The sequence below is a fragment of the Branchiostoma floridae genome, chromosome 14 (genome assembly GCF_000003815.2).
Source record: "Branchiostoma floridae strain S238N-H82 chromosome 14, Bfl_VNyyK, whole genome shotgun sequence".
NCBI lineage: Eukaryota > Metazoa > Chordata > Leptocardii > Amphioxiformes > Branchiostomatidae > Branchiostoma > Branchiostoma floridae.
Window position 1 is genome coordinate 15,184,425 of NC_049992.1, and position 25,582 is coordinate 15,210,006.

The 25,582-nt window shown below is 41.2% G+C and overlaps 1 protein-coding gene across 2 annotated transcripts; it reads left to right on the forward strand.

The window, feature by feature from the left end:
* The first annotated feature begins 1,189 nt into the window (after positions 1-1,189).
* On the forward strand, positions 1,190-22,469 carry LOC118429952 (inactive serine/threonine-protein kinase PLK5-like). Of its 2 annotated transcripts, none has more exons than XM_035840600.1 (4): positions 1,190-1,545; positions 20,283-20,416; positions 20,835-21,668; positions 21,878-22,469. In XM_035840600.1, the coding sequence occupies exon 3, from the start codon at positions 20,853-20,855 to the stop codon at positions 21,651-21,653; it is 801 nt and encodes a 266-aa protein (XP_035696493.1). In that variant the 5' UTR covers positions 1,190-1,545; positions 20,283-20,416; positions 20,835-20,852; the 3' UTR covers positions 21,654-21,668; positions 21,878-22,469. The 2 variants fall into 2 exon arrangements, with proteins under 2 accessions (XP_035696493.1, XP_035696492.1); XM_035840599.1 differs by lacking the exon at positions 1,190-1,545 and adding an exon at positions 13,146-13,317.
* Positions 22,470-25,582: the final 3,113 nt, after the last annotated feature.

Consider the following 25,582-nt stretch of genomic DNA (forward strand, 5'->3'; position numbering starts at 1 on the left):
AAAAATCAAGCTTACTGGGTACCGACTGATCCAGTATTTTCCAGCTGACTTCGTGCCACAGATGTCGACGTGTATACCCACGCGTCTTGCACTTACATAAGTTTTTTGTCTTTATGCTTACATAAGCTAGTAATTATATAATCATATTTGACCCATATAGAGAGTCGGATGTATTTAACACCCGGCCACATGAGTGACGCTCAAGCAACCACCCTGTAACTGATATCTCGATGAGCAGAAAGCCGAAATACAGGTAAGCTTTTTTATGATATTTTTTGTAGCTTAGAACAACCATGACCTACCGATACCTTGGTTGAGTATCTTAATCTATAAGCCGGTACAATGGCCCTTCGACGTAACGCGGCAGCTTCTGTATGTGTATCTTACATAGCAAGTATAACTACATTTAGAAGTAACACACCAGCTTCTGTGTCTGTATCTATATAGCCAGTATAACTACCATTCGGCGTTACACACCAGCTTCTGTATCTGTATCTATATAACCAGTATTTAACTACATTTCGGAGTAACACACCAGCCTCTATACTTGTATCTATATAGCCAGTATAACTAGCCTTAGACGTAACACACCAGCTTCTGTATCTGTATCTATATAACCAGTATTTAACTACATTTCGGAGTAACACACCAGCCTCTATACTTGTATCTATATAGCCAGTATAACTAGCCTCAGACGTAACACACAAGCTTCTGTACCTGTATCTATGTAACCAGTAACTCATTTAGGAGTAACACACCAGCTTCTGTATCTGTATAACCAGTATAACTACACTTTGGCGGCAGCAGCTGGTGATCTTACACTGAACGACCTGTCCCACCTAACCTTTGCACATCTCACTGAAGGCGCTCTTTAAAACCAATCTAATGGTAATGCACCTACAGTACTTGATAGTAATGAGTTACTCTCTAAGATAGCTCTGGAAAAAGGAATTTTTGAACACCTCCATTCTGGGCTCAACTCTGGTGCCTGAAGTCATTTGGCTTAGTGTGGGCATAGTCTTCTGCTTACTCTTTTGACTTCGAGTGGCATGAATTGTATAGATCTGGTCTTATTTTTGCCGACTTTGTCGTAGTTGTTCGTACAGAATCTGACAGCTCGGATCTGTACCCCTTTCAGTTCATCCTTGGTCTTTCTGACAAGTATAGAGGTATCAAGTATACACTATAGGTTGTACATACAAGTAGGCTGATATTTGCAGTCGTTATTACCACATGGGGAGGTTCTCTTTGGCTGGGAAGCCGTAAGAAGTGACAAGCGTGGGAGGGAGTCTTAACCTTTTGTTGTTGACTGAAGACTTACTCTCTGATTCTGTCCCTTTCTTTCTCAGTGGCTTTCAGACGCACGTCGTGAGAAAGACATTCAGTGAACATCCGTGCTGGTAGTGGTGAACCTTTTCTGAGCATCTGGGGAAGAAGAGGCTGGACTACCCTTACTACCCAGGCCTTCGCCAATATCCACCCCAGACACCTACAAACAAGGGCGCTGTCTATTACGTAAACCAACAAGATGTCAACGTTGTACAGGTAGGTTCAACTGTATTTTTTTTGTTTCTCCTGTCGATTGGACAGATGAGGAGGCAGACAGGCTATTTGTCTGACCTGCACATGACTTTTTATGGTGAAGGAGGGGTGTGCAATTCCTTCTCCATCCTCTCGTCTACTGGAGCACTAAGTCTAGAGATCTCACAGGGGCAACTCGGTTCAACTGTATAGATGTGTATAAAAGGGTCGTTTTACAACTACACAACAACCTGTTGATTTACTGCGATGTGCTGTCATCGGATAGTTCGTAGCCAGCTCAGGAACGACCAACCTGGGCTATGGCCAAAGTGAAGGGGTCTAGAAATAGATTAAGATGAATCGGTCATTTACACTGCACTGAAGCATAAATATCAAAGTGCTTATTATAATTGTGATCATGGAATACAATATTGTCTTATCATCTCCGACAAAAACAGTATCATCCAATGAACATTCAAATAGAATTGAATTTCTATAATTGAATAAAAACGGAGATTTGAGAGGCATCCATCACTCTTCTTCAGCGCCACTAGGACGAAGTGTCAGAAACAATCCAATACAAGTACGCCTAACTATAAAAATCGTTCGGTTGGATAAACTGTCAAATGTACATAAACCTGAGAAACACCTTTCTGATGTTATCGAATATTTAACCAGGAAAAAATCTCACTTCCAACTGTTGATTCTGCCACCAGGATATACACCATTATTGCAGACCTCTAGATTGTTGGTTATACTCCTAGATTGCTGTGTGCCATCATCCAACTATTTTTAACGGGTCCCGCTGCGTACGTGTCGGTTGACATTTTGAGCTGTTGCTACAAAAGACAAATGTAAACAGACGCGTCAGCTTACCAACTGTTCCAATCCCCAACATTAATTGGATCCAACCATTTGTGAGTTGCGTGTGTACCCACTTAACGGCAACAATTCACAAGAGGAAGGTACCGCTTAACTCCACCGCTCCTGCCGCATGATTATATTTCCTACCTTTCATCTCTGCGGTAGAGGGGGAAATTTGTGTACCTAAGTATCTTAGCATAGGGAATGCTTTTAATTCGCACCAGCTGTTCATGTGTGGTGTTTAAAGACTGTTTACAACTACAGGCACCTTTGATTCTCTCATCAACGTCTTTTTACGTCCGACCCACGATCTGTTCATCGCCGATGTCACGACAGTGGCAAACAATGACAGCTTGTCCATTACAGTGGTGCATGTTGTCTTCCCTGTATCACACTAGACAGTCTAGCTACCTGACCGTTAATTATAACCGTTGGAGAACTCAACCAATCCTGTCTCCATTAACCAGAACTTACCGAGATTTAATTTGTATAGTTCGTTTTACTCACTCACCCACGCCACAGATGTTGTACATTCCATCGTGTATCAGCTATGGTGACCTGATTTTCATCTGCTGGAGGTCACTTCACCGGTCATGCGTGTTGCCAGGCTGGATATAATAACCTTTTCTTTTTCTTTTGCGGCCTGTTTGATAACGAATTGCCATGACCCGTATACACGTGCCAGTCATATCGTCATTAGTGTAATTCGGCCAGTAGGTCACAACAGTTCTGTTGACGTGAGAATGGACGTGAAGGTTCTGATAATTTTTCAAAAGTCTGGAAAGTGTGGTCATTTGACTGAAACAAATTATTAGAGGTTCCCAAGGGACATGGTGCCATGCCTTGCGTTATGAATATGCTAATAGTCCTTATGTAAGGTGAATTGTTATGAGATATGATTTCCAAGAAGCTTGATAGGCTTACAGCCAAGTGCTTTCTCAGTCTTCAGGCTGTTTTGAAGCCAATTCTAAGGCAACTAATACTGAGACCATACTAAGGGCATTTTTACTAACCACTTAGATGAATGTAATGTTGAAAATAAACCCTTCTCTTAGCTTGAAGGCTCATTTTTGTTTGTACGAGTTAAATCTAAATTTTCAACACAAAAAATTGGACGTACCCAACTTTTCGACTAAACAGTTCCAGTCTATGTCAAGGAATGAATAGGAGGGATAAAAGAAGCATCAGAGCTTTACAACTATCCCTGACCGGAGACAGTGGGCGCCATAGACTTTCTGCAACTTATGAGCCACTGCTCACCGAGTCACGTGTCCTATCTGCATAACGTGACGTCACAGCATCAGCGGATTGTTCATTCCTTGACAAGAACTGGAGCTGTTCAGTCGAAAATTTGGGTGAGATTATTTTTTGCGCTGAAAATTACAGTTTAAAACATTCCAGAATAACTCTTAGTAGCAGTACAAAACTGATTCCACCAATAATATAGACCATCAGTCCCAGCTAGTTGTCCTTTCACATTCTCCTACGCAGAGGGACCACAGTCGTGTCAAACCTCCTTGTGTTTACCTCTGCTATCTTGTGCACTCAGACCAGTTAGGGACCGCCCTACTTATAAATATTAATGAGCTTGCCCTCATATGGGCATTCAGCCGTTGGGGATCGGGCATAGGAGGATGGAGCCGTGTAATACGTAACATGATTGGCTGATAGCTTCCCATCGGCCTTTGCGAGACAGCTTGCGACAACAAAAAGCCCAAGAAAAGCCTATTCTCTAATTGGTTGACAGCTGGTTTGTGGCGACAATCATAATAACCACTGATAGGGCATGAGATAGCAGGGCCCCATAGGCTAATGCCGTTTGGGACCGGGCGTTAGGAGGATGTCCTTTCAGCACCGTGGAGAGACACCATGCTGCTGTTAACCTTATCACGACAGTAATGATATGTATCATAATGGTGAAGATGATGAATGATATGTAGAAAACGCGATGGATCAATTACTTAAGCTCTCAAAACATAAAAGAAAAAAAATATTCAAAGATGTCTAACTTGTTATCAAAAGATATGAATTTGGGTCTAGGCTTCATGATGGTTATAAATCCGATACACAATATTCTTTGATACACAATGGATTATCATAAAAGGTTGAGAAAAAATCTAAGCGCAGCTCACCCCAATAATGCTACATCAGTGTAAAAGCGAATGGCATTTCGTACAATGCTAAGTGTAGTTGAGTATTTGCCAAGCTACAATTTCAATTTGCGTCAGAGGACTGTGGAGAATAGTGTTCTGATTTGCTTGTAGAAAGCCACCATTACCCTGGCGGGCCTACCTACAGATAGCCAAATGATCTACCCGCTATGATCATTGTTATGGTCACCAACAACTTCTTTCCTACAACTTAAGAATCTCTAGATTGAAAATGGCCCTGGTGTCAGGCCTTATTACAGTTCAAGGAAGTCAATTCCACGGGTGCGGCGCATCCGGTTCTATTAAAAGACACAATTTACGTGGCTGACAGTGTCTTGACCTTTTGGGTGGCCAGGAGGGTGGGGAAGGGGTATTCATTACATTGCAAACTGACACCAATGACAGTGTTTAAACATCTACTTGTCAAATGAGCAACTCTTACTTACAACCTGACATGTCATCTATCTCTTTTGAGGTCACCTTCGGTAGGTCTATATTACAGCGGGAAGCCTTTGTTATATATATATATTAGTTGTGAAGAATCAGTTTTTAAACAAGAAAGACGACTACGTTTATGACCTTCTTCCACAGATCCAGACGGCGATACATTAGAGAGCAAATGATCTCTCCAGTGCTGGCAAAATATCTTATCTTAAAAGCCTTTCTTGCCCGAGGTCGATCAATCATAAGTTTGAATCATTATCTATGTGCAATTTTCAGCAGGCGTAAGTATGTTGTGTTATCAATCATACAGCACCGGGGAACGGCGCTTCTAACATGATTAGTGCAATCTCATCAGCGATTATTTCGCAACCGATATGCTATCACTTATTAGGCATGCGGGTAATCACATTATCAGTGGGCAGGACAAACTGTCCTATCTAACTCTTGTCCATTAGTGTAACGACTACGACGTGAATTACATAAAACTCCATCTGATCTGTGATTAAGAGAATTAACCACCTAGCTTGGTATCCCAACTTTTCTTGTTTAAGAGAGAAAACGTACCAGAACAGTTAGCCTTTAGACCTTACCAATTTTATGTGTTGCTTCTCGGATTCCTTTTTTTTCATTTTCAAAAAAAATTAAACAGGTTTTTCTATCACAAAACTGTAATATAATATATAATAAATAGTACCATTCTGAGCCACATACACATAATTTCAGCCGAAAAACAATGCCCTTTATTCAAAACATTGGTAACAAATCAAAGGAAGGAATTTCTTATACAAAACGTGCCATTAAAATCCTCAGGCTCAACCCTATTTCATCGAGCTCCCCCCCCCCCCCCCAGACCCTACACACCCCACCCCCCTACATTGCCACGCGGTGAAGGGACAATAATCCACGGACATCGGAGTTTTGCGTTACACTGTCTAGAAACTGGCCAGTTGAGCAATATTTCGGTTTAAAAAACACGTGTAAATCAACATACATAGTATCAGTCAAAACCTTATTTAGTAATCACCGCTTCAAAACATATTGACATACTGATCATAACTGACGAATGAAACTTATATTTTATTGATTGCCCTTGTGTGGTAATACATAATTGTTCCCTCCGTGATCTATGTTGCTTTCACAAACCAATTAGAATTCCAACCACGTAAAATCTAGGTCATGGTCAAAGAGCAGGACCCAGAAAATTACTTTCATTTATATTCATCCACGGTAAAACCCAATACTGATTTATAGCCAGGAAGCCGACATCGCAACCAGATAACATATATCGGAGCCATGTAGGCTACAGGAGTGTAATATTTTCATATCGTAGACGGAGAACTAAGACCAAAATGGCTTATCTAACGTTATCCTACTAGATCGAAAAAAGCTGCAATAGGTTAAAACCTTTCCTTATATAACTTAATGTGGCTTCGATAAACCAGACACATGAGTAGCACTGACAATTTTATATTTCTCGTGCGTTTTGACAAACCGACAATAGCTAAACCCATACAGTCCTACATTTTCACCATTACCAAGAAGCGAGAAGAAGCCGAACTTTTGTGTTAGACTAGATTTGTGATACTTTTATATGTATATATGTTGACTTGTTGTGACCTGTACTTAGCTCGGTTGGGCAAAACTGTACAATAAAGGTCTTCATTCATTCATTCATTCATTATCGCATGAACGTAACGTAAATAAGTTTAGCCTCATCACGTTTCATTGGCATCGGAAACAAATCAAGAAGATATCGTTACGAAGAAAACCGATACAGTTTGAACTTAACGTCATCCTCAAGGGAGTTATCTATAACCTTTAAACAAGCCTTTCACTCCGTATTATAGGTAACCTTTCTCACTTTTCACTCCATTTGTACTTATTTGCGTTTGTTTTGTTGTTTTTTTTGTTTTTTTTTCTAAATCGTTGTTCGTAGGGCCTGATGTTACCATCATGGTAATGAAGAGCGGCCCATAGCGATAACTGTAGCAGCATCTCTTCTCCCTGAGTCAGAAACATCAAGCTTAAGCAAGCTTGACTTCACTGACTCAATAGGCGAAGCAGGGGTTACGAGGCTGCTCGGGAAATTCCCTACCCCATTTTGGCCGGAATGGTTTGATCCGCCACATCGCACCATCGCACATGTGGCGGGTTCTTTTACGTGCCCGGGGTGTGGCTCTCCCCAAACACGGGACCTCCATTTAACGTCCTATCCGAGGGACGACTCATTTTCACTTGAGTAAAGTGAGGAAAGTCGTGTAAAGTGCCTTTCCCAAGGGCACAAGACCGGCAACACGGTAGGCGGATTCGAACCGGCGACCTCTCGGTCACGGGCCGAATACACTACCACTGTGCTACGCGGCCCCACACAACATTCCCTTAACGTTTCACAAAGACGTGGAGGTGAAAGGTTTTTGCTTCCTCTCAGGTAAGATGAGTACAACAGTACTTCTCTTACAGCAAAGCCCGGTCCTATTGCCACTTCTCTTTCATGTTACCTATTTCATTATGGCGGCTCACACCAAGTCAATAAACAAGGGCAGAAACCTTTTTTGTAGTTTCAAAAGCAGCCACGTCATTGATAAATTACTAGAATCACCGCTGCGAAATCCATGTCTTTACCTTACCCCTTGGGACATCTTCCTTCGACTTCATACATACAGCTTAAGAGATAACGGGAGAAGGACATACTCAGTCGATCAATAATGTATGAAAGGCGAATGACCTCTTCTTAAAGAAAGTCAATAAGAAATGTGTCTTGGGTAGTGCTGACATAGATAGAATGACATATACATTGAACTGATAACTATTACTAATTGAAATGTCAGAAAGACATCATAGTAAATATTTTGTTCTTGGCTAACATGTACATACAGGTAGCAAAATGGGCATTCCTTTATAGATCTTGAAATATACTGGAAAACGCCCCTTTGCCCTGGTAAAATAACCAGCAATGGATGCAGCACAATCTAATATTATGGTAGATGAATATGGTGGTAGATTACAATCCATAACTGTTCTCGGGAAATTTGATTATCTGTAGAAACCTTTCTTGACAAAGATGTCAGCTTTTAATGTTTAGCTCTAAAATCAAAATCAGAAACTAAAACTAAGTCGGATATAAGAAAACATTATTGAGCCTGGTTTAATCAAGTCAATGGGAATCTGAAGGAGAATTCGAAAAGGAATTGAGTAGGCGCGAAAAGGAATTGAGTAAGCGCGAAAAGGAATTGAGTAAGTGCGAAAAGGAATTGAGTAAGCGCGAAAAGGAATTGAGTAAGCGCGAAAAGGAATTGAGTAAGCGCGAAAAGGAATTGAGTACGCGCGAAAAGGAATTGAGTAAGCGCGAAAAGGAATTGAGTACGCGCGAAAAGGAATTGAGTAAGCGCGAAAAGGAATTGAGTAAGCGCGAAAAGGAATTGAGTAAGCGCGAAAAGGAATTGAGTAAGCGCGAAAAGGAATTGAGTAAGCGCGAAAAGGAATTGAGTAAGCGCGAAAAGGAATTGAGTAAGCGCGAAAAGGAATTACGTAAGCGCGAAAAAGAATTGAGTAAGCGCAAAAAGGAATTGAGTAAGCGCGAAAAGGAATTGAGTAAGCGCGAAAAGGAATTGAGTAAGCGCGAAAAGGAATTGAGTAAGCGCGAAAAGGAATTGAGTAAGCGCGAAAAGGAATTGAGTAAGCGCGAAAAGGAATTGAGTAAGCGCGAAAAGGAATTGAGTAAGCGCGAAAAGGAATTACGTAAGCGCGAAAAAGAATTGAGTAAGCGCAAAAAGGAATTGAGTAAGCGCGAAAAGGAATTGAGTAAGCGCGAAAAGGAATTGAGTAAGCGCGAAAAGGAATTGAGTATGTGCCGTGATGCAGGCAGTGTGTGACATCTGTGTCAGCTTCAATTTTGCTCTCCACGTTCGAATATTGATTTGATACAAACGGTTACAATAGAATGGGCCATGTTGTAGTTATACCACTGAGGAAAAGGTGAATTGCCCTAAATTCGTGCAGGGTATGTATGACAGTATGTAGTTCTTTTTGGTCACGGAGCTAAGACTCTTGGCACGCACAGTCTTGATTACAGTTACATGGCGAGCAGATAGGTCGTGAACTATCCACAAATTGCTTAGGCTTGGGTCACATTTTGAAACCGGGGCCCGGCCGTGCAGCTTACGGAAGGGAAAAGAATTATATGAAAGACACCAAAATACTCTAAATCTCAACTTACATAAGATTCATTGGCAAAAACTGTGTATGTTTCTAGGTCTAGATCTTAATTTTTTGTTTGTATAACCCGGCCTGGCCCCGGTTTTGAAATGTGACCTAAGCCTTAAGGTGTACTCTCACTGCAGTCGCGTCACGCTTGCGTCACTGCGGGGTTCGAAAGATACTCAACGAATTTCAGATATAAGAACGAATTTTCTTACCTTTTGTGTATTTTGTCGTCTTCTTAGTCATACTTTTACGCATTAGGCGATATCTAAATCATTTTTTAAAAATCGGAGAAAATAACAAAACAGTGACGCAGTGAACACATCCCGCAGTGACGCAAGCTTGACGCAAGAGATGGCAAAAACAATTCCTGTTGCTTAAAATAGACTTAGAGTCACTTGCCTTGGGACTCTAACAAGAGCATTCCTTATTCCCCCACCATACCCATAGCCTAGTGGGATAGCACTCAAGCGTCGACCTGAACCAAGCATTTATTTGCCTCATTTTCCCTCTAGGTTTCCTGAATCAATCTGTACGATACACTACTCATAAAACGTTCGTCCCTTTGGATTCAATTACTTAATATGCCACCAGCACGGTATAATTCGCTTATGGTTATTCTGTAGTTCTATTCATAGAATAGGATAATGACGTTTGCAAAATAGCAACACAGCCGGATGCAAGCAAAGCTGACAGGGAACATTTTGTAGTAAACACATTTCAACTCAAATTACTACCAAAGAAATATATTATTAGAATTAATTGAGGATATGCAAAATTATGTTGTCCGGAAACAACTCCAAACATTCGCTATTTTTTGGTGGATATAGACATTATCTTTGGCAACAGTAATTATCTTTATAACATGTGTTAACAAGGAAATGTCTTGGTAATTGATGGAGAGCCGTATAAAGACATTGCTGATGGACTATATTAGAGATCGCTTGGAGTATTGAACAAACTATATTCTTATGACACCCCAAGTGTCTGTTTTCTTAATTTTTAAGTTTGTATTTCATACACCCACTTCTTATTTCCCCTACTCGTTTTCTTTGACACACAGGTTATAGATCCTTCCATATTTATCGTGGTTTGTGACATTTTCAAATAATTATCTGAACTCACCTTTGATGTAAAATTTCTAAACAATTCTTATGTCAACGTTGATTGACCTAATGTCATATTCCATAAACAATGCCCAGAGCTCGTGAGGGAAACAATAAGCCTTCCTAGAGAACATTTTATTCTTCTAGTTGTAGATAACCCATGCAGAGTACGTTCAAAATTAAACAAGACTTGCACCAGGTATGAGCTGGCCTGGCCATCTTTAACCTTGAGTTGTATAAGCCGAAGACGTACCACGAGTGACGACCACCCATGCCATTTTCCGGCTTTTAGAAATAGCCCCGAAAATAGAATCCCTTCGCCGTGGGATAACTAAGGCAGATCCGGCCTACACGCTACACTATTAACTGTATCCGACACTTGCCATTCTCTCCACGTTACGTCTACTCACACAGATCAGACCAGACCAGGCAATATCTACATTTCAACCAAAACGTTATAAGCTGTTGCAAATGTCGTGACATTACATTTGAATTGCCCCCATTACATGCTTGGATCAGCTGCTCAGCTGATGTGCGCAATGGATCTGTTTCTACCGGCTTTTACGTACTGATACGTTAGATGTACGCTTTGGGGTGATCTAGAATCAGAAAGACTGTGTGAAAGAGGAATACATTGCCATTTTTATGCCCAAAATTGGTATACATAGATTACGTATACTTTCTCCTTTTTTGAAGAGATCAGATTGCGTGACAGCAGTGGTTCTGCTGTTACCATACCTCTTGCTAGCTTGTAGCTCTTGTTCACCGATACACTTTTCTTGTTGAGTGGTTCTCTTAATTGGCTGTCTGGATGATGCTACTGTTCTCGTTTGACGCCAGGAGAATAACGATGATAGAAATGCTTTTCGAAACAATTTAAGTCATCTTTCCTAGCTTTCGGCATCTAGAAGATCTTAAAAAATATATGAGTTATAACATCACAAAACCAACTAATCATATATCATTAGTCACTGCCTTGAAAATAGAAGTCATGCCAACCGACCACCCACAGTAATATGATGATGAATATACATAGAAACTTAGATGGAGGTCCCGTGTATGGGGAGAGCCATACCCCATGCACGTTAAAGAACCCCCACATGTGCGATGGTGCGGTGTGCGTTAGTGCAAATCCCTCTGTCGGGAGTTGGTGATTCACTTCAAATCACCCGGATGGAGGCCTGGCGAACCTCTGTCTCGTATCAGCCACATGGTGATCTACATCATTCACCCGGACGGGTGTGTCACCCCGTAAGGGGCGGTATAACCTGTCGTGTGCGAACATGTGCGAACATGTACAGGGTTAGCCCTTGACAATAGCCTACGGCTAGTTGGGCAGCCCTTGCTGTTTGTAAACAGCTGAACAAATAGAGAATAGAGTAGAAACTTCAGACAGATTCATAGACAAGACCTTTTTACCTTATTGTATTTGTATATGTACCATATTGTAATTAGCCTCAATGTATGGATTTGCAAAATATATCATAATTGGTTATCAGTAATGTCGCAGGAATTAGATACTGACATTAAAGAACATATAACTAAATCTTATTCAGACACTTAGCCATGTCAAGCAATGGCAATGGAATATTGAACATTATTGTATCTGTATGTACCATATTGTAATTAGCCTCCATGCATGGATTTACAAAATATTATAATTGGTTATCAGTAATGTCGCAGGAATCAAATACTGGCATTAAAGAACATACAACTAAATCAGTCATGTCAAGCAATGGCAATGAAATATTGAACCTTCCGCATCAAAGTTAAAATCACAGTTTTAGTTCTAATGCTACATGAAATCTAATAGCACATCGTTCTAATGCTCAGTTATCTTTGATATCAAAGTGTGAAGTCGTGATCGAGTTGATTGTTTTGACCTTTTTGACGTTCATATTCCTAATAACTTTTGTTTACTGCTGTCGAGCGCAGCTCTTAGACTTGGAAGTGTGGAAATTATAACATGTCACGATGGCTCTTGTAAGCACCATTATTGAAATAAGCTCATTAAAAAAGAACTTGAAAAACAGCGGTGAGGCAGAAGATGTTGACACTAACACTTACAAGTTGATTGGTGAGAGAATATGTATTCTACAATGATACCTACCTACTGATAGATGTTAACAGAACAACGGTATGGATGTATCGAAAAGCCATGGAGATGTATATGATATGAACTAAATGTAAATAATGGGAAAACGTCAAAGTACTTGAACATGCTCAAGCCACTGATAAATTTGACAGAATCTTGAAAACCTATCTGTAACACATGTGCGTAAATACGCAGCAGTGTCTTGATTTCTACATTCTCACACCACAAGCCGTCCATGGTACTACGTTTAACGAATGTCTAATGGGAGGGATGTGGTGATGGGCTGTATGTAGATGAGGGAGAGAGCAAATGAGATTGCCCTGTATAGCTCTATCGCTACGCACGTTGCTCATTTCAATTTACAGCTAGGATTGATCCAATATAAAGCGGGCACGCGCGTGGATCATTTTACCAGCAGGGTGAACATAGCTAGGTCATCCCCTCGGCGGCTTGAACCGGCAGGAATATCTAACATTTCACTGGTGATTTCTTTACTGCGGAGAGAAAAAAGGGCAACTGTGATTGGAGGAGCGCTGTGAACCCAGTCAGCTGGCTAACAGCCAATGCTGCGGTGAAAATCGATATGTAGACTTTCATTCACCACCAAACAGGCAGCGGTGTACAGCGGCAGCAGTGGTAGCATCAGAGGCGCTAACTGCTGGTTCAGGCAATCGTGATTTCGGTTGTTGAGAGAGACTTCAAGTTAGAAACCTTGGACATGGAAGTCGTTGGAATGCCACAGCGACAAGCATGAATATTCAGTGTACAGCCTATCCAGTCATGTCGCCCGATGATGGGGAAGTGTAACCTCGCGTTCTGCCGATAACAAAGTCATACCCTGACTGTGAAACAGTTCCACCGACTCCAGCATGTCAGAGAAACTGTCCGTCAGCACCGGTTTTGCTACGTCTGAAGAATGTGAGGACCCAGACTGGAGGTAACCTGTCTGTTATACCTTACTAACAGATGTTGGTGCTCAGGTGTATGTGTAGAGTATCTGGGCCTCCTTCAGTCAATATTGACCATGGTAAAATCCTAATTGATATCAGCCCTACAGCGTCAACTGTGGCTAAACAGTCCTATACGAGAATGACAGTCTCTGCCACATAGGGCACATCTGTAAGCTGGTCTGTTACAGAGTTCTTTTCGCAGGATCCGCTTTTCTTCTGCCATGTGCATCAGTCTGGTTTCTCCTGATTTGAGCTGCCTGGACAGCGTGTATCTCTGTGATTTGTAAAATCCTCCCATTGTATAGATTGAGTAATAGGAAACCATAACGAATAAACTCTACCAAATTTACGTATCTCAGATCTCGGTTGGGATTTGTCCGGATATGTGGTACCTGCAGCTGGCTTTTCTAAGTGAACATGGTCGACTTTTAAACAACAAATGATAGCTAGCTATGCTGAATGTTATAGAACTCAATCTGTCCGATATCATCTCTATCGCATATTGTCATGCCGAGGGAGCCACACCACAGGGAAGGATAAGTCTTTGATCCACAGCTTATTGGCAATAGCTGGCACTGGAGTATACTCAAATCATCAGATGCGCTACAATGTAACTGTTGTATATGTATGTCTTACTTTAGTCAAATTCGCTGCGCTCAGGAAATGTCATCGTCTTTCAACGAGCGATGGTCCTATAGTCACGACAACGCTGTGCTAGTGCAAAATTAGTTAATACGGTAGTGCAAAAATAGTTAATACGATCTTCCAATTAGAATGGTTGATTAGGACGATTCATCGCGGTTTGTCGCAGATAATTGAGTTAGGCATCCAAACCGTCACGGAAGATTTGGCACAAAAATAATCAAATCTCGTGATATGTCGCTGAATCATCGAGGTTTCACGCTGCAATTGGCACGATGTCTTGTTTTGTTCCAGGTCGCCAGTCTCTCGCCCACGCCCCGTATTTTACCACCAATTTCAGCGGTGTTAGGGGGATATTTTTGGGCTTGTAGGCGTTACATTATAGAGAGACCCTGGTGGGGCCCCTTTTAAGCTGGGTGGAAGTAAATGATAGGTGAGGTGAGGAAGTAAATATGCTAAATTTCGTAAAGTGTTTAATACATGTCCCTTTCTCTGTAGTAAATCGTTATATTGGTTGAGAGAAACCCTATAGATGTACCCATTTAATGTATCAAGTTAGCAAAAACGTGGAGCCACGCTGGTAAGTAGAGCCATTCGGATTACCACCGTTTCGATCGACCTATTTTCCCGTGCAGAGTAATTGCCTTGGGCCTTACCTGGCGCCAGCAGACTTTAAAGAATCGTTTTGTTTCCATACCAACGATGTGTCCAAACGTCAAAGTTAACATGATATGTCAGTTCAGTGGACAGACTTTATACTGGCATAATTATGAGGAGGCCAGCTAGCTATAGTAACTGTATTCAACAACGGTCTGCTACGTCGATGAATGTACTATGTACGTTCATATTCACCCCAGCTGCAGCTTATATTTGGGGAAATAATTTACATTCTTATGACCTACATCAAGACATGACCTACGAATGATTGCCCTTTGTCCTTTAAGAAGAAAGAAGACATCGTTACACTTCCTTACACATTTTAGCAATTAAGTATATCTAACTGACTAACCAACCTAATGTGTATGAGAAGAGATTCTGATGATAAATTTTCTTTATGTCTTCCTACAAGTGGTGTTTGTAGTTAGTGATTATCAACATACTCACCTGATCCTTCTTCATTCATTTGACATCCTTTAATCATACCTCAGAAATCTTGGTTTTATTTTTTAGACATAATCTTAATTCATATTTTACAAGAATGAAAACACTTCAGTTTGGCGAACAGAATGTGTTATCAACGGAAGCCGTTTCTGTCACCAAACTAATATGATACATTTGAAAGGATATTGCATCCTGTTAGAGAAGCACATTAAAGTTCATGAACCATTTCAGTCAATTTTGGTGCCAACGCTTCTGAGTACGGCCTCCTTCCAAACGCGCCCTCTGTCTGGAGTGCTGAATAATATCCTGAGTCAGCTAGCTATTGATAGCACTGCTGCATTGTTTAAAATGCTAACGTTTATGACAATGTTTATAGTAAACTCAGTGCAATGCATTAGTACAAACTACAAACGATGTCACAGTGAACAAGGTGGGGTGGGGGGGGGAAGATATGAACATGAAGTATGTCAGTTAGTTGTTATTTAATTATTATCATACCCAACCAGATTGAGTATTGCTATTTAGGCATTTTGACTAACAGTCTCCTTAAATCAAGTACTTTAAACACAGACGAGTTTTTGTTGCGAAGCAGAATGAAATGGTGCGCGACGAGCAAAGTAGAACTTGAAACACTGACCCTTCTGCTGAAGCTAACAGCTGTCAAGCAACACATCGTGACTAAATGAAGTATATCCCGTGAAGTTTTTGCATTCAGATACATTAAGTTTTGACTCCTGAGTCTTTGTCTTGCCTTTTGCCCAAGTGCACAAGTGCAGTGTTGTAAATGCTACATCAAATAGGGCAAAACACATATATCCGGTATGAAGAAAATAATCTATTCCTATCATAATCAGATGCGATGATTCTTCATTGCAGACATACTAGGATCAATCACTGTGTCGAATTTCTAAGAGCAATCCTTTGAGAACATAACGATATCTATCCTTTATACCACTTGTCACGTTCCCGCCTATTTTACTATTCCTAGGAGACTTCGTTTTTCATTACGCTGTCCCTCGAGCGTAAGTAGATGACTTTCTAGCTTTTCTTACCAAAGCCTTTACTCCGAACGTGCGGTGGTTGAACCCGGTTCTTCGTGATGTGCATTCTCAGGGCGCCGCCTGAAATGACCTGTAGTACTAGGCTGTCTTAGACCTGACCTGGAATGAATAAGCTCCTTTAGGTGGAATCTCACTGTACTGGGGGCGGCTCTGCGGGATCGAAAGATCACTCTGAGAATTTCAGAGACAAAAAAAAGTTTTCTTACGTTTTGTGTTGTGTATTTTGTTGTCTTCTAAGCCATACTTTTATGTATCACGCCATATCTAAATTATAAAACAACGCAGAAAATAACACTACAGTGCCGCAGTGAACGAACCCTGCAGTGCCGCACCGGTGCCCCAAGCGCAGTGAGATGCCACCTTTGGGCACTGCACAGGCTACTTTATCTAATTTCCATGGTCAACCATATTTTTCACCTTTCTATATGGTCAATATCTTTATTATCCACGTCACGACTTAATCAGGGCCTTACAAAAATGAAACTGGAGTCTCTGAAAGCTTCCGAGAAACTTAATGTATGCAAGTAATGATTGCTTTCCATCAACACATAGGTCAAATGTAACATTAGTCATTTCACCTTCCAAGAGGGCGTAAAATGAGCAAGACGTATACGCATATTAGGCTGACTCACGCGAAGCTGCTATTTCTTTAAGGAATGGATTGCTAATTCTCTAGTAATTGCTACTGATAATTTCAGTGATTACTAGATTGAGTGGCAAAACGAAAGCCTATCCTTACAGCTCCGAGTGATAACTAGACGCGGTGAAACGCACTGTATATACGAAGTGGACAATTAAGTATACTGCTGCTTCATTATGCATCTGATCCATCTCTGTTTTAGTGTTCCTAAACGTGCATAGCACAATACTATAAAACTACTGCATCTCTGCTTTTCTTGGATGTTGATGCACCCTTTCCAATAGTTGGCGATCCCGGCTGAGCCACAAAAATTGGATTTGATGTCATGATCGAAAAATAATACAAGATGTAAAGGACTGTAAAACACACATAATAATAATAATAATAATAATAATAATAATAATAATAATAATAATAATAATAATAATAATAATAATAATAATAATAATAATAATAATAATAATAATAATAATAATAATAATAATAATCATAATAATCATAATAATCATAATCATAATAATCATAATAATCATAATAATCATAATAATCATAATAATAATGATGATGATGATGATGATGATGATGATGATGATGATGATGATGATGATGATGATGATGATGATGATGATGATGATGATGATAATAATAATAATAATAATAATATAGGGTGTATTTGCAGCCAGTGCCATAGGCAGGTACCCAATGTGTTGAGTAATGAGGCTGATTAACGTGGTCGAGGTACCTCCTCGAGCACGGGACCCCCGTTTTACGTCCCTCCCGGAAGACGATTTCGTGGAAAGCTTCGTGAGGCTACAGCAATCCGGACGTCCTTGGTTGGTCCCCCATCCAAGCACTGTCCGGACCGCGCGTTGCTTAACTTCCGAGATCGAGGGATCGGGTGTACCAACGCGCCACGCACATACAAAATCAATCCTTAATCATGAACTTCATTGAGCGATCTGTCATTCTTTAGTCGCTAAGTGGTTGTAGCCTCAAGTGGACAGTGGGTCCGGGTGTAACTTATATATATATACTTTGTCTTCAATACGTGTACAATAAATTATATTACTTGAAACCGGAGTGAAAATGTATAATATATGCTTGTACATGTACAAGGTAACCTTCGCTATGAAATAATCAATATCTTCATAAATAATATCAGTCTGAGAGTAATGCCTGACGCTCCCTTGACATCATCCAGGCTCAAAGGTCAGTCTCGGATCGGATTTCAGTCTCCGGTCCGATGATGGTCACGACTTGACCACTGACACGAATCTCAAGCGTTTGGAAATCAATCTACGGGTCGACTATACTAACGAGGTTAACCATATTAAAACTGGTCTTCCGTGTTCTGGGGCCAATTTTTCCCATTAATCTTACAGACCACGTTGACTTTCAGCCTGGTTTTACGAAAGTAAAGGCCGGCAGCATTTCTTAGGAGCCCGTGCGGAAGATTAGCCCGAGTATCACCCTCCGTAGTAACCGCTGGCTCACGACTTTCGCTTGCTAACCACGGAGTCTGATATAAAGACCTTCCTGTGTTCGACATGGGGAAGAATTCGCTTCCTGTTGTTTATCATTTCGGTAGTGTGTTGACGTACTTTGACGTAAGTGTTGTGCATTGCGCTGAATCTGAATTTCAGTCTGAGACTTATAAGCCTTACAAGATTTAGATCTGTTTCTGCATGGGCGCTATCATAATCAGATTATATCTGTATAAGGCGGGACATTAACGAATACACAACCGGCTTACAGCCTTCCACAGGGGCCGATTCTCTTCGTAAAAGAATCAGTGTCAAGACGGCAAAATGTCTTTTACTTCATTTGTAGTTGTTTACTACTATTGGATGACATTTCTTTAACTACCAAGCAAATTAACATTTCACGATGTCTCTCCATGGTGAAACGTGGATTCTTTTATAAGACAGCTGTTGGTGTCTTCCACTCAAAGTTCAATAATATATGTAGTAACATTGTCCAATATTCCGGCTTAAGAATGATATGGACCAGAATATATGTCAGGGCTTGAAATTCATTTTGGGGATTAGATGCACTGGTGCACCCAGCTTGAAAAATTAAGTTTAAGTAATAACCTAATAATAAAACTTAGTTACAAGCTATCAAATTCTTAAACAAGTACCATTACAGACATTTTTATTATCTTTCTAACACTTAGATCTCATCATGTCAAGAATATGATGTATACTAGTATACTTTGATATCTTTACATTACATAAATGTAAGAAAACATTTGGGTGCACCCTGTGCACCCACAGAAAATAACTGGGTACACAGCTCCAATTTTGTTTGCACCTGGGTGCACATGCACCCAGTATTTCGAGCCCTGCATGTACATGTCTTTTGAGTCTTGAGCTTATCATCAGCTCTATTGGACTTATGAGCACGGCTGCATGCATGGGTCACCAGACGGTCATGAAATTCTAACATCCAAGAAATTGATGTTTTCGAGTTCAACACTGATCATCCGTAGAATTTTTATAGAAATCTTAACCGACAGGGCAAAAGTACAGCGACTTTCGTAAGGTCTATAACAACTACTTATAGTACAACTAAGCAGACATGTATGGATATCTGCAGGTATGAATAAGTCCAACATATTGGGTCTAGAATGTCATTTACACTATTATTTAGTTCTACGTATACGGTATAAGCATTCATGGATATATTTGCCTTCTTGTATACTTATATGATTATGTTTTCCCCATATGTTTTTGATGGTGTGTTATTTCTCCTTTTTATTCTTCTTCTTGTTCTTCCTCCTCTTCTTTATCCTCTTCTTCTGTCAAAAATAAAAACAAGTAGATGTAGGGTGGCAGCTCGAGTAATGCAAAAAGCTGTCTATGTTCATATACTTGATAATGTGGTTCACACTTATCTAAGAAATGGCCATATTGCTACATTCTATCTATATTACTAGTACAAAGATGTATAAAAAGAACCTGGTTTGTAGGTATAGGGAAAAAATGTTTCACAAAAAATTAAATATAGTCATGATCGCAGTAATTCAGTGACCTAAGACAGGGGCTTTTCTAGTCGGACACACAATACTACGGGGCGAGCTTAATGGTAAAGTATTGCCTGTGAGTAGTTTGGCAAAAGGCTACAAGGAAAGCATTCTGCATTTGCCAGAAAATGTTGCCTTTCTAGTATCACTTGTATCTTTCAAAAATCAACCGCCATCATACATGGATACAGATTTGCAAGAAATAGTCAAATGGTTGAAAGTAGGTAAATACCCATATTTTCAAATGCATCCTGATTGACGGAAATTTAAAAAGCAGGATAGATACATAGAAAACCTTTATTTGGAGAAAAATGTAGATACATAATGTTTGTTGATTGTGTTATAGTAAATATTCGTTCACGAAACCAAGCTAGCCAAGATGGTGAGTCGGCTTTAATGTCGACACGATTACTATTGAAACTTATTTGGGATTCTATAACTTATAAAATAGCTTTTGATAATCTTTGTGTTTTATTTCTGCAGCGAGGACGAAACATACGATCCGAGTGAACTGAGTAGCGGCTCCACATGGAGTGCAACCATTCCGGGGCACCTGACAGACACAGTGGACGGGAGAGAGTACACCCTCCTCCGCAAACTGGGCTCCGGGCGTTACGGTAAGTCTGGCACAAGCATTACCGCTTCCGTAATAATATTTTGGATCATTGTTGTTGACTGAGAGTGAGCGGGACTTTGCGGGAATTGTTCGTCATAGAATACTAGGGCTAGTCAAGTGTGTGTGTTTTGTGCATGCTACTGTGTGTATGTATATGTGCGTGAGTCTGTGTGTGTGTGTGTGTGTGTGTGTGTGTGTGTGTGTGTGTGTGTGTGTGTGTGTGTGTGTGCGTGAGTCTGTCTATCTGCATGTATGTGTGAGTGTGTGTGTTTGTGTGTGTGTGTGTGTGTGTGTGTGTGTGTGTAATATTACAATATGTGTTTTTGTGTAAAAGAGAGAGGAAAAAGGAGGTGTATCTCTACTTATATGCACCGTATCCGTTTATAATTTTAACACTGATGATGTTGATAATATTCCAGGCAAGGTGTATTACGCCAATGCACCAAGAGAAAGAGTACGCCATCAAGGCCATGCGTCTCCAGGACGTGAAGCAAAACAAACTCATGGAGGTAGACATCCACAAGCACCTCAAACACCCCAACATCGTGGAGCTCATCAGAGACATCGAGGACAGCAGCAACCTGTACCTGGTGCTGGAGTTCTGTCCCAACAAGTCTCTGGAACACTTGCTGAAGGACAAGAAGAAGCTGAAAGAGAAGGAGGTGAGGCCGATCTTCCGCGGGATAGTCGCCGCCGTGGACTACATCCACTCCCGCGGAATCGTCCACTGCGACCTGAAGCCGTACAATGTGGTGATGGGGAAGGACATGGAGGCGAAGCTCACGGACTTCGGCGCGTCTGTTAGGATCTGCACGGCCGCGTCGAACAAGATGAAATGCGGGACCCCGAGTTACATGGCACCGGAGACTCTGACGGCCAAGGGTACACAGGTAGCGACCTTCCCGGGGGACATCTGGGCGCTAGGCTGTATCCTGTATAGAATGGTGACGGGGAATCTGGCATTCACGTACCACAAACTGAGAAGGAAGCATGCTGGAGGCATGTACCTCCGTCTGGGCTGGCTGAACTTCACCCTGCCGTGCTGGCTGTCCTCCTCGGCTCGGGGTGTCGTCAGAAACTGTCTGCACATCGACCCCACGAAGCGCCCCCAAGCGGAGCAACTCATGCAGTACGAGTTCGTGAAGAAGGGTCAGATCCGCCCGGCAGCGTCCGTGGATGCCCTGGACACGAGATGTCTGGCGTCCTGTTCCAACGACACGACCTGCACTAGTAGGTAGTGCGCTTTGTGGACGGTTTCATTAGTCTCCAAGCAGACCCTACGGTGCCTTAGAAATAGTATCAAAGCTGGCAAGGGACTTAGTATAGCGGCACCAGGTGCCCGTTTGACTCCCTTTGGCCGGCTATCTCCCTTTGGCCCGGCTATCTCCCTTTGGCCGGCTATACTCCTTTGCCAGCTTTGATACTATCTCTTTAGGCACCGTATGGTCTGCTTGGAGACTAGGTTTCATACCAGATTAGTTTGCTATTGCTTTTGCAGGAACATGTGGAGACACTGGTGTCACCTCCCAGAGGATGAACTAAACTGAACTGAACTTGCTTTTGCTGCGTTTTACGGACAGAAGTATACATGTGTACTTGGGTACAATGTACAGACCCTCTTGTCAACCGAATAGACATGAGTAAGACAAAGTTTATAACGTAATATATAGCTCTAAAGAAGAAAATACATGTATATGGTAGTGCCAATCAAACATGAAAACTGCCATGCTTCAGCGCTGGACGCTATTGTTGGAACCCAACAGTGTATAAATTTTAATGCATCAATAGTAGTCATAGATATAGAATATGTACAGAATTAATATATTTGCGCTAACTCTTCTTTGTTACAACTCGAGACAAAAAGTATTTTGATGCGTCTGGCCAGAAAAAAAGTACTGATATCATTGATGTTGTGACATGATTTCCAATTCAAGTGTTCAATGATAATTCAATTGTAGCACACGATCTGCTCCCGTATTAAATCAATCTTGCATGTAGCTATTAAGATAGACAACTGTTGCAAAGAGTAAGGGACGTAAGATGTATATTGTTTACCAAATGAAGGACACCAACTTAAGTTACAGTATTAGGTCCAAAAAGAGCTGTAAATGCTTGCCTAAATTAAAGTCTGAAAGATTCAATAAATTCCGTGTTTACCTTACAGATATGATGCAATTGTGACCTTTCTTTTAGCGATCTCAGGAAATTACTCAGACATACAAGCAGAAAACAAGTCTCTGCCAAATCAGGTTGTGGTTCCACTTTTAGGATCATGCCATCTAACCATCTGTCAGCCAATCAGAAAATCGGCTTCATCTAAAGAAAACATATGGATGATTCTCTGATTGGCTGGCAGTTGGTAAGAGGCCACGCCCACAAAAGTGAAAACCTCAGCCCGTTGTAGCTGAGCTTGCATTGAGATGTATTGTTTACGAGTATACTATACCCCTTTCTGCTAGAACGGCGCTCTCGCCATGCTCTCTCTGCGACCTACAGTTATACAGATCGCTCAACGAATTATATAGAAAAAAAACCGAATCGTTTTACGCTTCAATCGTTGTAAAATCTGTTCTTTATCCAGTTGTAGAGATTGAATTGTATCTGAATATTGTTAACTTGGATGTCTAACCTTCATAAACGGTTTGAGCTTTGTGTGTTTTGGTGTCTTTTCAGTCACAATTTCACTTTTTGTGTGATGCGTCCAGTACGAAATCAAAGGTTACACATATCCTTTTTAGGTCGCATTGAGAGCGCAGCAATACTAGCCCATAGGGTGAAAGTGAGCCATACTAGCCCATAGGGTGCCACGGGAGAGCCTATTCCTAGAAGAACGCACAAGAAATGGAGATGTCGCAATGCTTTCGATACATCGACGTCTTTTCCAAGCATGGTCGAAAACCAAGGCAGTTACCAAACCTAAAACTTAAAGTCGAGCTTTGACGTCTATTACAAGTATGTTATGAACTAGGGGTGGGTACCGGTACAGAAACTTCAGGTGCAGGTACTGGTACGGTCCAGGTCCAGGTCCAGGTCCAGAGAATTCCCTGGACCTGAACCTGGACCGAATTCTTTGTGAATGCTCAAAACAATGGTCCATTTCGCTATAAAGGTATCTGTTAGACGATGTATATCCTATCTTTGCCTAAACAACGGTGTCTCTGTTACGTTAGACCAGGTTTGACTGTAGAAACTTGATAGAAATGACTATCAACACTCCTCAACGTCACTCATGTTATTTTCTAGGATCAATAAGCCTAAAAACGCGTAAGATCCTGTCGCTTTAGTGCCGGTATAATTTGTTCACTTTCTAATCGGTCCGATATATCCGGTCTACTGATTTTTTTCAGGTCCGTTTTTTTCCGGATCGGTCCAACAAGAAGAAAAAAAACGGTTTTGTACCGTTACCCACCCCTATGATGAACACATATAGCCAAAAACCCTGCCTTACTCCTTGCATTGTATCAGGCAACATCTCCAGACAGACCATTCAATTATCAGTAATCCTCCAAGCAACAAATTCACGGGGAGAGAAAATTGCGTGGGCAAGGGTCGAGTCCTTCAGGCCAGTAACGGTCACGGTTATATATAGCCTGCTTCTCTTATCTAATTCTATCTCCTAAAGTCGTTCATGGCTTGTTGTATTATATGACCGATAGTAGCCATGGGAAAAATATCTCTGTACAGAGACAGAAAGAAAGTTATGGGAAGCAATGGCAGGATTGCTGGTGATAAAATGCCTATCTGTCCCATGTGTTGAATGGAGATAAAGGCATCTCCATAAAACATGAGTTGCGTTGATACAGACTAGATGTGTACAAAGTATGTTAAAGGGGTGAAAAGGGTTGTGAAATGAAAATGTAGAGATTAAGAGGCATCGACAAATGAGTGTAAATGCATGTAGATTTTGCTTGGCATAGTGATAAGCACTTCTTGCTGCGTTTATATCCCAGTTAACAAGAAACGAAATTATTCTTATCATACCCTTTTCGGTAGAAGATACTGCATCATCTGTGCTAGATGATTTACCTAAAAGAAAGTACTCCTGGTATTTTCCTCCCCATCCAGGGATTCTAATGAAGGCATATTATGTTCCAAATGTGCCATTGAAAACAGCAGGCAGAGCATCCAAGTCTGACGTATGATTGTGAGTGAAAAAATTGATGTTTTCGCACCACGATGTTAATACTGATTAAAAAAAACGTTTAAGCTAACACGAATAATCACAAAAATTTAACGTTACAGACACCAAAACTATAACAGCAGACCGGCGGAGTGGGGAAATACCTACATCATCTTATCACTTTTAAAGCATAAAACAACAGCAACATTGCAAGAATTGGATTCCTTAGGAGGGAAGAAAGGGTACGACTATACGAAATGGTCCCCATGTCACATTGCTACCAATGTGACAATGATCTAGCATAGGGAGCCAAATTCCTGTAATCACCGCACGAGGCCTGCCACGATGAGGGGCTCACTCATAACAGGAACCCTGATGAGATCCGCGCTCCAACGCTTGTGTCAGCCTCCGTCCCAGACCTCTGTCGCAGTGCGCCGGCTTTTTATTTCATGTGCGATGGGTGCTGATACACGACTGTCAGCCTGGGTCCATTTATGTCTATGTTTATTTACAGCGCTAGAGAGCAACCAAAGTAGCGTAGCAAGCCGGGCCTACCCTCTGCTCGGAGAGTATTTATCACGCCCAGGCTTGTATAGCACACGTTTTAGGCAAGCAGCAGCTGATCTAAAGCAAAGTAGAGTCCAACCTTTGCCTAGAGAGGAGCTAAAGAGGAAAATGTCAACACACATTCAAAATATAGGTGTCCATCAATAATCATTCAAAGCCAGAAAATAATGTCCAAAATTATCTAAGCAACTATCGACATGCCAAAATTAGACAAATCCATCCAAAGGATCTTGATTTTTAGCTGCGAACAGGTTTAGTTTATTAGCATGAAAGCTCATCTGTGTTGATAGAATACATATTGAAGTTTTTCAACTGTAGTACAACACAAATTATTCTCACCTCGAATTTTCAGTCGCTCTTCCGTCGACCTTCTTCAGGAGTGACGATTCAGTTACTCTGATCACGTGACTTAGAGACACGTGACTCGAGTAACGATCATAAATGCCTGGCAGACGATATCGGCCCCCGTCTCTGTTGAGT